We start from the raw sequence: 13,901 nt of genomic DNA on the forward strand, positions 1-13,901 counted from the left end.
ACGGAGAACGAAGCGTTCGACTTTGAAACTAGCACACGTGTTTTCGAGTACGTAGGTTTTTAGGATTAAAGCACGAGTTTAAAGGTATAATACATAAGAAAAGAGACCCGTAGACGGCTTCCGAAGTTATACCATAATATTCTGTGTAGCAAATAATAGGAAGACTGCCTTCACTGATATTTCAAATATCTTCTATTCAGTGTTGTTTAGCCGCAATGAAGTCAACACCCAAACTCGCCACTCAGTCTTTATCAACACGTCATTCTCAGGCGTCGTAGTTATCAATGACGATCTCAGACCAAAATACAAATAACGGTCACTCTTTATCTCGCTGTGTATGCTATAGCTGTAATCCCGAGTCCAAAAGTACATTGCACCAACTCTTACTTGTGTGTCAAGTACTGACGACTTGTCTTGTGATTTTGAATAGTAAAATTTTTTGTGTGGGGATAGTGTATAAAAATGGAAGATCTCTAATGTTTGAAACCTCACTTCACAAGTGAGGTAAGGCCTGCAAGTGAACCCTCCCGAGCAGACGACAGCCAAATACCGTCGACCTTGCACTTCTCTGCTGTTTGCAGAATTGTCACGTTTTGTGATTGGAGAGAAGAGCTACAAGCAAAATGACACCTGTGAGGTAAGTAATTATTAAGTGATATTACGATTGCAAGGATTACATTATTACAGTGGTACCTGTGATGAAAGGACACCCTTGGGACTAGCCAGGGTCCCTACATTGCAGGTGTCCTGTCATGGCAGGCATATTTTGTTTTCTTTATTTGGTGTTTTACGTCGTTTTCAACCACGAAGGTTATATCGCGATGGGGAAAGGGGGGAGATGGGATAGAGCCACTTGTCAATTGTTTCTTGTTCACAAAAGCACTAATCAAAATTTTGCTCCAGGGGCTTGCAACGTAGTACAATATATCACCTTACTGGGAGAATGCAAGTTTCCAGTACAAAGGACTTAAAATTTCTTACATAATGCTTGACTAAAATCTTTACAAAAATTGACTATATTCTATACAAGAAACACTTTGTCAGAGATATTAGATAAAGGGACAACCGGAGGTATCCTTTAATGGGAGGTGTCATCTCGTCGGAGGGGCCTCACATCACCGCTACTAATTGTATTTCAAAACAGAAAGCAAGTTATGCATTAACATATAGGCTAAGCATTGATAACTAGTAGTTTCTAAGCAGCACTTGTTGTACTATTTTGTTATTTGCTGCACAATGTTACATGTATCTGTGTGGTTGTTGCCATAAGCAATCAAACAGACTGACACAATGAAAAGGCTCTCCTGTTACGATGTTCAACTTGTTTTTAAGACTCTGATAAATTAAATATTACATGTGGTATACATATGTCGTTTTTGACATTTGTCAATTATGGTTTTTAATACTCTAATAAGGTCAGTCTGGTTTCTTCAGAACTAAAATGAATATCACTCGGGTACTAGACGGTTTCGCAACGAAGGTCGATTTTTTTCAATCTCATTCTTCATTTCCGAAATAACATATTTTGAGTAAGTTATTGAGTCAGTAAGTTATAGATTTATTTTGTTAGTTTTTAAAAAAATGAACTCGCAAATATTTTGATATGAGTTAAGGTTAGAAATAAGCGACTTAATAGCGGTGATTTGTTAAGAAGACATCTGAAGATCAGGTGAAGCTTAATTCAGATTCGATTTTCCCACAAAACATTTTTTACTCGATTGTCAGTTGTATTAAAATGTTGATAACAATGTTGCCAAACTAATAACAACACTGTTCCTCGTTTAATGTACGATAACAGTGACAAATCGCTAGATGAAAACGCCACGATGTTTTATCACATTCGTAACTTTGAAGTATTGAATAGCAAACGTTCTTTTGAGACTGAGTTTGATAATTTTCGTAACACCGAACCTCTCTCTCTCTCTCTCTCTCTCTCTCTCTCTCTCTCTCTCTCTCTCTCTCTCTCTCTCTCTCTCTGTCCGATGTAATATTTCAAATTGTTTTGTTATTTATTGTTTTGAATATTTGAATATGATGAATTGAACACTGTTATTGTCCACCGCTTCAAAATGTTGTCTCTAAGAGCACATTTATAGGTTTACTTAACTTGTACTCCTTTGCTGTTTAAACAATATTTCACAGCGCTGTAAAATAAAAGATGATCAAAAAATACAGTACCGTTTAAACCAGATATTTCAAGAAAATACAAGAATGGCGGGTTGGGGGTAGGGGGGGCTTAACGTCCTCACAGGAAGATTTCCTATTAGGAACATGTGTATGATGAAATGCTAAGTGGATATTTCATTCCTTACCGTCTTTTTATAGGGTCATCTGCATACTGCTGTGCGTGACGGTGGCGCAGGGGTACCGTATGTTCGCGGACCGGATCCCTAATGGCCAGCAGGTGCCCCACCCGTGTAAACCCAACGTGCTGTGGCACGGGGTGGGCCACTTTAACGTGGATGGAGGGGGCTTCAGGAACCCCTTCGGCATGGACTTTGACCGCGCTGGCAGGGTGAGTGTTGCTGTTGTTGATGGTTGATGGTTGATGGTTGACTGGCTGATTGGCTGGGTAACTGGTTGCTTGATGTGGTATACATATGTCGGTCAGTTAAACGTGGGGGCTTCAGGAACCCGTTCGGCATGGACTTTGACCGCGCTGAAAATGTGAGTGTTGCTTCTGCTGTTTCTGTTGTTGTGGTTGAGTGGGTGCTTGCGTGCGTGAGTGCGTGCGTGCGTGCCGTGCGTGCGTGTCAGTGCGCGTAAGCGCGCGTGTGTATGTGCGCGTAACGGATGCCGCCTACGCATGTACTTTTGTGTGTGTTTATTCTTCACCACGTACACTAACACACAGCGTACAAAGTTCACACGTATATCACGTGCAGCAATGGACAGAGGCGCTGTGTCGCAATGACTCAGACGGAGACGGACGTACCAACGGACAGGAGCTGGGGGACCCAGACTGTGTGTGGAAAGTGGGTCAGATCCCCCACTCCACCCATAGTCTCTCCCACCCGGGTAGGTGCACAGTGCTTCAGTTATTAAAGCCGTGTACACTACATTGGGTGTGCACGTTAAAGATCCCACGATTGACAAAAGGGTCTTTCCTGGCAAAATTGCTTAGGCACAGTTAATAATTGTCTACCTATACCCGTGTGACTTGGAATAATAGGCCGTGAAAGGTAAATATGCGCCGAAATGGCTGCAATCTACTGGCCGTATAAAATTTCATCTCACACGGCATCACTGCAGAGCGCCTAGAACTGTACCCACGGAATATGCGCGATATAAGACTCATTGATTGATTGAGAACTCACATTAACTAACCTGTATACGAATTCCAGAAATAACTGTTCAATTTGCTATGGGTTATTGAAGAGTTATCTTTGCCTTGGAAATACCGAGGCAAATGACAAGCCCACGTGACATTGCCGACCACTCACAAGCGAGCGGCGTGTCTCCACACGTGTTCAGCGATCCCAGGCTGTGCACGAAGCGACGCGATCACATTGGCAATAAAGAGTCTACTCCGTTAGTCAGCTCAGATGAGTGCTGTTCACGTGGGCACCGATTTTCAACCGACATAGTTTTGACAAATATCGCTTGAAAGTGTGTGGAGAGTATTTGTAAGTCTGCCATGTGACCAGTACCTTACATGACTGTATTCCCGATGACAGGTATTTGTGACCTGATGGACAGCCCTCGCTTTAGTGTTTGTCACGCGGAATGTCTTGAACGTGCCATGTGAACAGTACATTACAATGACGTGCATGTGTTGCCAATGACCAGGTATCTGTGATCCGATGGACAGCCCTCGCTGCCAGGACAAGAAGTACGACTGGGGGCTGTTTCACAATCAGCGAGAGTGGATGGAGGACGCCTGCAAGTCTTCAGAGTTCAACTGCTCCGCCATCCACGATCAAGGTGGGCATGCCCATTTAGCAATCGCCACCACCACCACCCCCACCACCACCACCACCACAGCATGACAACCTTTAAGGAATTGTCTTGTGTTTTCGACACCGTTTCGTGTCTGAAACAGCTCTGTAACCAGTCATAACCATATTGGATTGTTATTTTATTCGGCTTAAGAATTTATATTTAATCATTCATTGATCTATTCATTATACAGTTTTAAAATCCGGAGACATATATTTCTTTATATATCTATTTGTTTATGTGTTGATTTTTGTTGTGTTTTTTTTTTTTTTTTAATTTTTTAAAGATTTTAGCTTATTCATTTATCTATTCATTACAAAACAGATTTGATATCCGTGTACAGAGATTTCTTTGAATATTGATTTTTGTTAATTTGGTATTTATTTATAATAAATGTATTTATCACTTTACTCATCTCTTCATTTATTTACTTACTTTTGCTTGACCGAACTAAGCACCTCCGCCTTTTCCTCCCAAACCTAGACGTACGCACGATGACAGCGCGGCTAGACCTGACCGCAGTACCGCCCCAGGAGACCACCTACATCTGTCAGATTTTCGAGGTGGACGACGTCCTGAACGACTACCACATGATTGCCGCCACCCCCGTCATCAACAACTCCTACATCCTCCACCACATGGTCATCTTTGGCTGCGAGGACAGTGAGTGAATGTTTAGGCATGAAGACGATATGTGTGAGGGTGTGTGGGTGTGTTTGTGTTTAGGGGGTGTTTGTGTCTGTGTGTGTGTGGGGGGGGGTGTTTGTGTGTGTGTGTGTGTGGGGGGGTGTTTGTGTGTGTGTGTATGGGGGGTGGGTGTTTGTGTGTGGGGGGGAGGGTGTTTGTGTGTGGGGGGAGCGTTTGTGTTTGTGTGTTTGTGTGTGTCTGTGTGCGTCTGTGTGTGTGTATGTGTGTGTGTGTGTGTGTGGGTCTGTGTGTGGGTGTCTGTGTATGTGTCTGTCTGTCTGTCTGTCTGTCTGTCTGCTAGTGGGTGTGTTTATCTGCGTAGCTCTTTAATATTTGTACATAAAGCCGGGGCTTTTCCCCGTCTAACATGCCCCCAATGGATTTGCCGCGAGGGCGTGAAACTTAAACTTACTCTTCCTCCACGGCCTTATTCCACTTCCTTTTCTATTATAACTGACCATCCACTCCCTCAAATCACAATCTCTTTACGAACTGTCCGTTTGGTCAGGCGTGTCCACACGATCGGCGTTCCAGTGCGACATGCTGCCGGACCCGAAGTGTAAGATGATTCTGACCGTGTGGACACTAGGGCTGAACGGAGACTGCTTCCACCCCAACGCCGGGGTCAGGATTGGCAAGAACGGCATCAAGAAGTTGGCTGTGCAGGTCTGTTGTTGTCGTCGTCGTTGTTGTTGTTGTTGTTGTTGTTGTTGTTGTTGTTGTTGTTGTTGTTGTTGTTGTTGTTGTTGTTGTTGTTGTTGTTCACGGTTGTTGGCGATGCATTTTTTTTAATTAGCCACCTGGGACGAAGTGCACAAGAAAGTTGCCAACCGTGTCGGATTGGTTGACGTTGAGTTTTTTATTTATTTATAATTCCAGCCATTCCGACCCTGGCTGGCTCCCACCCGGTAGGTAACTTTCTCAGTCGTGCACTTCAGCCCCGGTGACTTATTACACCTAACAACGCGTACAGCTGGGTAGCACACAACACTTACTACTTTCCGATGGGAGGCAGGAACGCGACCCGAATTTCCAAGCAACAGGATAAAAGAGTATGATATGAAATGGAATAAAAATCCTCTCTCCTTCCCCCAGCTTCACTGGAACAACCCGGGCTGACCATTACCAGGATAGCTCGGGTTGCAACTCTTGCTGCCACATAGCTTTCCGAAGGGAGATAGTGACCCGAAATACCGAACAATTGGCTAACAAAGTATGAAATTAAATGAACACTTATTGTTCTTCCCGCAGCTCCACTGGAACAACCCCGGGCTGATTGACCATTACCAGGACAGCTCGGGTCTGGTCCTACACTACACCCCCCACCTCCGTCACTACGACTCCTCCATGTTCCTGCTGGGCAACGAGCACTTCATCATCCCTCCCCGCACCCCTTCCACCGTCGTCACCAGCCGCTGCGCCCCCTCCTGCACACGTCACAAGATGAACGACACTATTTACGTCACTTCCGCCTTCAACCACATGCACTATCTGGGTGAGTGGAGTCCATTTTTGTGTTGTTGGTGCTGTTCATGTTGTTGTTGGCGGTGGTGGTGGTTCTCCGGTTGTTGTGCCCACCACCTCCCCACCTGTTCCCAAGGTAAAGGACATCATTAATTTCACGTCCGCCTTCCACCACATGCACTATTTGGGTGAGTGGGGTCAACTTTGCCGTTGTTGCAGTGTTTTCACGTGTGTTACGTGCAGCAAAGGATAGAGGCGCTGTGTTGCAATGTCGCAAACCGAGACGGACGTACCTACGATATACGCCACCCCCCCATCTTAAATGAGGGCGGCGAAATAGCTCAGTCGGTAGTGGCGCTGGCTTCAAAACCACGTTCGGCGAGGAATGTATTTCCCGGTGTCCGAACAAAACACACAACACACACACACCCTTGTGCAGGGGCGAATCTGGGGGGGGGGTGCAATGGGTGCAATTGCACCCCCCCCCCCCAGCGGGACAAAAAAAAAAAAAAAAAGAAGAAGAAAAATGTATCACCTGAAAATAGCACTTTACACGCTCAGATTGCACCAGATTGCACAATTTTGCTTCCTTTTTAAAAAAAAATTCCGGGGGGGCATGCCCCCGGACCCCCCTAGCATGCTCGGCGCTTCGCGCCATCGGTTCGGCGCTTCGCGCCTTCGCTGATAAGATACCAAAAAAAAACAAAAAAAAATTTGCACCCCCCCCTTTCAAAACCCAGATCCGCCCCTGCTTGTGCATGCATGCTTGGAAATATGAATACACGCATGCCGGGAAAAGAAAACAAACTGGGTAGCACCGTATTTTATGGCAGCTCGTTTTCCCCAGTTAGAAAGCAGCCCGCATTTTCATGAGGGTAACCTCACAGGACTTTATAAAATCTCATCCTTATAATTATTAGCAAAGAACTGCGAATATCACTCAGCGTCTGTACTGACTGGAAGCTCATGTCACAGGTCACAAGATGCGCTTGGAGCAGTTCCGTAACGGTGCCCTGGTCAGAACCATCACCAATGACCTCATCTATGACTACGACAGTCCCAAGATGTACTTGTGAGTAGCATGCAAACACACACACAAACATACAACTGCGCTAGCACGCACGCACACGCACTGGTCGATCTGCTCAGATCGCAGTGTTTACGTTTGTAGCTGGGTCGGCCAAGATGAGGTGTAAACGTTTAGAACCAAAAGAAATATATCGTTGCTGATGGTCATGCATATACAGTCAATCTGTTTGATAGACTGCACAAACAAAACACAAAATATAACAAATCATCAAATTTCCCTTTATAGCTTACACACCCACTTTAAATTCCACGCCAAAATCTCGCGATAATTAAAGGCACAGTAAGCCTCCCGGCGTAAACCATTACAGATACTGTCAGGCTTTTACACACAGTACAAACACCCTTTCATTCAAACACTCACCGCTTGAGGGCATCCTAGGTGCCCTCCGTAAAGAGCGAGCAATTTTCAAAGAATTTATTTTTGCGTGGTTTATCTTACCCCTGAGTCATCGTGAACCCGTGTGATCCAGTTTCCCTTTTTCACAATGTTGTCGTTAGTTTGTAATTCGCTGTGAGCTTATCTGCAACAGCACGTTATTATGTACCTCTGACTATGCACGAAACAAACGGCTGTGGTTCACAAGAACCGTCTAGCGATGGCGTTTGACTGTTCAGAGGAATTGGCGATGCGCATAAACCGTCGTCTGCTACAAGAACCACGACCTTGCGTGACCCTGCTTCCGGGCGTTTCTTTTTTCAAACTTTCAAAACTTCGAATTGTACTGATCTTGTCTTGATGAAAAAAGAATTCTTTTATGATTTAAGAATGTTTGTGTTACAAGCTGTCAATTTATTATTTAGATTTTAAAAGTTAGGTCTAGTGCCAAAACGCACCACGGTCCGATTGTGTGAGGAGACAATCCGCAAAATTAATTCTTTGAAAATTGCTCGCTCTTTACGTAGGCCGGCACCGAGGATGTTCCCGTTTGGTGAGCGTTCAAATGGAAGGGTGTTTGTACTGTGTGTAAAAGCCTGACAGTATCTGTGATGGTTTACGGGAGGCTTACTGTGCCTTTAAGCTAAACAGTGGAATCCCCTTTTAAGACGTCAACAAATCTGAGTCTTAGAATGGAGGGAGTCTTACAACGGGAGTAAATGTATAGAGGTTTTGAACAGAAAATCTCGAAAAGTAGGATCTTAAAAGGGAGGGAGTATTACATCTGGGTGTCTTAAAATGGAGGGAGTCTCAAATTGGGGGTGGGGGTGGTGTCTTAGAATGGAGGGAGTCTCAAATTGGGGGTGGGGTGGTGTCTTAAGATGGAGGGAGTCTCAAATTGGGGGTGGGGGTGGTGTCTTAGAATGGAGGGAGTCTCAAATTGGGGGTGGGGGTGGTGTCTTAGAATGGAGGGAGTCTCAAATTGGGGGTGGGGGTGGTGTCTTAGAATGGAGGGAGTCTCAAATTGGGGGTGGGGGTGGTGTCTTAGAATGGAGGGAGTCTCAAATTGGGGGTGGGGGTGGTGTCTTAGAATAAGGGTTCCAGTGTCCATGCTATGCAAACTCCCACTTCTACAAATGTCCACCAAATACCCGTGTGACTTGGAATAATAGGCCGTGAAAAGTAAATATTCGCCTTAATTGGCTTGAGATTTACTGGCCGATGTGAATGCGTGATATATTGAGTAAAAAATTCCATCTCACACGGCAGAAATTAATATGTAAAGCGCTTAGAGAACGTCAAGCGCTATATAAATCGCCCCATACATACATACGTATACATACCAGTACTTTCCGCAGCTTCAACGACCCCATTCCCGTGGAGCCAGGCGACGAGCTCAAGACGACGTGTGACTATTCCTCCACCTACAAGGCAACCACCACGTTCTACGGCGAGTCCACGGCTGAGGAGATGTGCTATGCCTTCATGTCCTTCTACCCCTTCCAGTCCATGCAGCAATCCCCCTTCTGCACAACATGGGGCTCCATCAGCGGGTAAGTTAGTCCCATAGCCATTATTGGTCGTAGGAGATGTGCTATGCCTTCATGCCTTCATGCCTTCATGTCTTCATGCCTTCATGTTTTCTACCCCTTCCAGTCCCTGCAGCACTCGTCATTCTGCACAACCTTGGGCTCAGTCTTTCTTTCTTTATTTGGTGTTTAACGTCGTTTTCAACCACGAGGGTTATATCGCGACGATTGGGCTCAGTCAGCGGGTAAGTTAGTCCCATGACCACTATTGGTCGTAGGAGATGTGCTATGCCTTCGTGTCCTTCTACCCCTTCCAATCCCTGCAACACTCCCCGTTCTGCGCAAGCTAGGGCTCTGTCAGTGGGTAAAGGGGCTTTGGGGTAGAGGCATACCAAGAACCATCAGGGGCGGACGAGGGGGGGGGGGGAAAATTAAAAAATTTGGAAAGCTGATTCTATGACTATTTCTAAGTTCAAATGGCACCAGATGGCACCATTTTGCTTCTTTGGGTCAAATTTTTTTCCGGGGGGGGATGCCCCCGGACCCCCCTAGAAAATTCGGGCGCTTCGCGCCCATCACATTCACTTTCGATTTAAAGTGCCCACCCCCCCTTACAAAGCAACTGATCCGCCCCTAACCATTATTGGCCGTTGGGGAGCGAGATACACACGGTTAGAGATCTTAACTACTTTCGGACACACACACACGCACACACACATACACACACATGATGGGGGTGTAATGACTTGCAGCTTCGATCCAGAGTCATATCACGGAGGAAGGGAAGTTTAAAATAAAGACAGCCACATTCACACAGAAATTCACATCCACATATAAACAAAATATCGCAGCCACATGCACAAAGAAAGTCACATCCATATTTACACAAACTATCACAGCTACATTAACACAGAAAGTCACTTTCACATTCACACAAAATACCACAGCTACATTCACACACAAATTCTGTATCTGGCAGCTGCGACCCAGAGACTTATCACGGATGCCTTGGCCAGGAGGAAGCGAAGTACTACCAAGATGTCGGCACCCTGGACATCTTTCACAACGTTACCAGCAACTGCCGGCCTTTCGGACCCTGCACCACCGAGTGTATGGACACCATCTTGACCGCCAGGGCCTCTGACCCCTGTCTGACCTCGGGTGACCCTTGGGACAGGTCAGTACATGTCCAACAAAGATGGATAGAGGGATTTTGCTTCAGTATCTACATTGGATTCAGTGATTTAAAACGCCCAGGGCCGGACCTAAGCCTTGTAGGGTGAGGGGGTGGGGGGTGGGGGGGGGTCCAATTGTGGTGGGGGTACATTTGCATTACTTGAGGGTGCACCCGAACCTGCTAGGGGGTCCGGGGGCATGCCCCCTCCCACCCCCTGATAAAAATTTGAAATCTGGATTAAAATAATTATATGTGCAATCTGGCGCATTCTGGGGGTATTTGTCATGCATATATTACTTTTTTTTACCATTTGAGGAGGTACATGGTCAGGCCTGGGGGGCTGGGGGGCGGGGGGGAGGGGGTCCGGGCAACAGGAACCCCCCCCCCCCCCCTGGATCCGGCCCTGTCGCCTGTCATACAGCGCAATGTGTATCTTTTGTGTAACATGTAAAACGTAATGGAGAAACTAGCCCTTTTTTACATTTAGTCAAGTTATGACTAAATGTTTTAACATCGAGGGGGGAATCGAGACGAGGGTCGTGGTGTATGTGTGTGTGTATGTGTGTGTGTGCGTGTAGAGCGATTCAGACCAAACTACTGGACCGATCTTTATGAAATTTGACATGAAAGTTCCTGATTATGATATTCCCATACTTTTTTTTCATTTTTTTGATAAATGTCTTTGATGACGTCATATCCGGCTTTTCGTGAAAGTTGAGGCGGCACTGTCACGCCCTCATTTTTCAACCAAATTGGTTGAAATTTTGGTCAAGTATTGTTCGACGAAGCCCGGACTTCGGTATTGCATTTCAGCTTGGTGGCTTAAAAATTAATTAATGAATTTGGTCATTAAAGGCACAGTAAGCCTCCCGTAAACCATCACAGAGCTCCCCGAGCGTCTAAATACAGTACAAGCATACTTCCATTTGAACGCTCACCGAACGGGAACATCCTGGCTGCTTTCTGTCGAGCGTGAGACATTTTCAAAGAATTTATTTTCGTAGACTTGTTCCGTTAACAACAACGGCGCCTCGTTTTTGCGCTAGACCTAACTTTTAAAATCTAAATAATAAATTGACAGCTTGTTACACAAACATTCTTTAATCATAAAAGAATTCGTTTTTCATCAAGACAAGATCAGAACAATTCGAAGTTGTGAAAGTTTAAAAAAAGAAAAGCCCGGAAGCAGGGTCACGCAAGGGTCGTAGCAGACGACGGCCGGTTTATCAGTGCAAATCGCCGTTCCTCTCAACAGTCAAAAGCCATCGCTAGAGTTCTTGTGAACCACAGCCGTTGTTTCGTGCATAAAAAAAACGTGCTATTGTAGATAAGCTCACGTCGAGTCGCATTCAAATGACTAACTATGACGACTGCATTGTGAAAAGGGAAAACTGGATCACACGGGTTCACGATGGCTCAGGGGTAAGATAAACCACGCAAAAATAAATTCTTTGAAAATTGTTCGCTCTTTACGGAGGGCACCTAGGATGTTCTCAATTGGTGAGTGTTTAAATGAAATGGTGTTTGTACTGTGTGTAAAAGCCTGACCGTATCTGTGATGGTTTACGGGAGGCTTACTCTGCCTTTAAAAATCTGAAAATTGTAAAAAAAATATTTCTTTTATAAAACGATCCAAATTTACGTTCATCTTATTCTCCATCATTTGCTGATTCCAAAAACATATAAATATATTATATTTGGATTAAAAACAAGCTCTGAAAATTAAATATATACAAATTATTATCAAAATTAAATTGTCGAAATCAATTTAAAAACACTTTCATCTTATTCCTTGTCGGTTCCTGATTCCAAAAACATATACATATGATATGTTTGGATTAAAAACACGCTCAGAAAGTTAAAACAAAGAGAGGTACAGAAAAGCGTGCTATCCTTCTTAGCGCAACTACTACCCCGCTCTTCTTGTCAATTTCACTGCCTTTGCCGTGAGCGGTGGACTGACGATGTTACGAGTATACGGTCTTGCTGAAAAATTGCATTGCGTTCAGTTTCATTCTGTGAGTTCGACAGCTACTTGACTAAATGTTGTATTTTCGCCTTACGCGACTTGTTCTTGTTTTGATTCTGCTTCCGCTGTCATCTAAAACCAATGGTAGAAAACAGAAACAAGAAGAGAACAAACAAATCTCAAACTACTGAAGAATGACAAGCTTTCCGCGCTTGGCATCACTCAACACCCGAATCATAGTGAATAGTCACAATTATTGATGTTGTTGTCGTTATCGTCATCGTCGTCGTTGTTGTCTGTTGTTGTTTTGTGTTTTTTGTCGCCATCGTCGTTGTTGTTGTTTGTTGTTGTTAATGTTGTTGTTGTTATTGTCGTTGTTGTTGTTGCAGCACTTTGTGTGTTTGTTTCGTTTTGTTGTCTTTGGCATTGGCAGTTGCTATATAAGCATCATTTCTTAATGCAGGCTCGTGACGTGGGGTCTAAGCAGGAACGAGAACGGCAGGAATTTCCTGGCCTCTCTAGAGTCCTGTGAGATTGAGCTGTACAAACTGGCCAATGACAAAGACATCATCCACTGAGTCAAGGTCAAGGTCATCATCCACTGAGTCAAAGTCATCATCCATTGAGTAAAGGTCAAGGTTGGGACACCGCGGCCCTCTCTTGAAAGGTCAATTTGGAAACCCTAGGAAAGAACCATCAGAAGAAATTACGTTGCGCCAGCAGATACAAGGATAATAGGATTTTTACTCGTACTTTAAGCGCTCAGCGTCTCCTGAAAACTTGAATGGAAACGTCGCTTTCTAATGATCAGAGCTCTTCCCGTAGATAAATAGGTGCTTTAGTGACTTCAAAATGTACCTATTGGAACGTTTAACCCTAGACAAATCAAACCATCCAGTAGTACATTGGTGCACATTCGCAATGTGTTGGTGTTCTATTATTCTTGTTAGACAGAGAGGAACTGAAAGGAATTACACTATAAAGCAAATTATGACAAATGCTTCTCAAATTGTGCAAACATTCCGGAAAATTTCTGATCGACTTTTGTGGCATAAAAGTTATACTGCAATTTATTGACTGATTTTTTCTCAGTGTGTGTGCGAGCGTGCGTGCGTGTGTGTGTGTTTGTGTGTGTATGTGTGTGTGTGTCGCCTGATGTTTTCTCATTAGCTGACGCTAAAAGACATTGATTGAGAGACAGGAGAGCCATAACAGCGGCTTCTTCGCTGTTACACAATGCATCCATATCAATACCATTCTTAAAGGCTGCCATATTCGTAGCGTTCATTTATTAATTCATATTGTTTACATGTGCCAATAATGTTATAAAACTGTACCTAAGGGGATATAATACGATTGGCTGTAGCTTTCGAACACAGACAAATTTATTTCAGTATTGCAAAGTGGTATTGATAGTGTCGAATGTAAACAGAAAAGTCTCAAACGCCATCTTTGGTTTACGAAACGTCACGAAGTGACGTCAACGGTCTAAAAATAGCCCAAGTCCTGGAGAACTGTTGCTAAACAATGCAATAAAGAATTAATTATTTCTCGTAATTGGTAAGGACTTCAAACCTAAAACTTTGCAGTAAGCTTAATTTATACATCCCCGCAACGATGGGAAAAGCCCTGGAAGTAATTAAACTAATTAAATAGGACTATGTCAGCCTT

The 13,901-nt window shown here is 44.3% G+C and overlaps 1 protein-coding gene across 1 annotated transcript; it reads left to right on the plus strand.

Moving 5' to 3' along the window:
- The first annotated feature begins 372 nt into the window (after window positions 1-372).
- Window positions 373-13,303, plus strand: LOC138976642 (MOXD1 homolog 1-like). The gene is made up of 11 exons (XM_070349513.1): window positions 373-637; window positions 2,326-2,515; window positions 2,886-3,018; window positions 3,790-3,924; window positions 4,423-4,602; window positions 5,135-5,292; window positions 5,878-6,121; window positions 7,066-7,162; window positions 8,914-9,108; window positions 10,064-10,261; window positions 12,694-13,303. The coding sequence occupies exons 1-11, from the start codon at window positions 624-626 to the stop codon at window positions 12,806-12,808; spliced, it is 1,659 nt and encodes a 552-aa protein (XP_070205614.1). The 5' UTR covers window positions 373-623; the 3' UTR covers window positions 12,809-13,303.
- The last annotated feature ends 598 nt before the right edge of the window (window positions 13,304-13,901 follow it).

This window comes from Littorina saxatilis, linkage group LG9 (assembly GCF_037325665.1).
Source record: "Littorina saxatilis isolate snail1 linkage group LG9, US_GU_Lsax_2.0, whole genome shotgun sequence".
NCBI classification, from domain to species: domain Eukaryota; kingdom Metazoa; phylum Mollusca; class Gastropoda; order Littorinimorpha; family Littorinidae; genus Littorina; species Littorina saxatilis.

Coding starts and splice junctions, on each gene's coding strand:
- LOC138976642 (XM_070349513.1), top strand. Junction 2,516..2,885: donor ACTTTGACCGCGCTGGCAGG/GTGAGTGTTGCT, acceptor TATCACGTGCAG/CAATGGACAGAGGCGCTGTG. Junction 5,293..5,877: donor TCAAGAAGTTGGCTGTGCAG/GTCTGTTGTTGT, acceptor TTCTTCCCGCAG/CTCCACTGGAACAACCCCGG.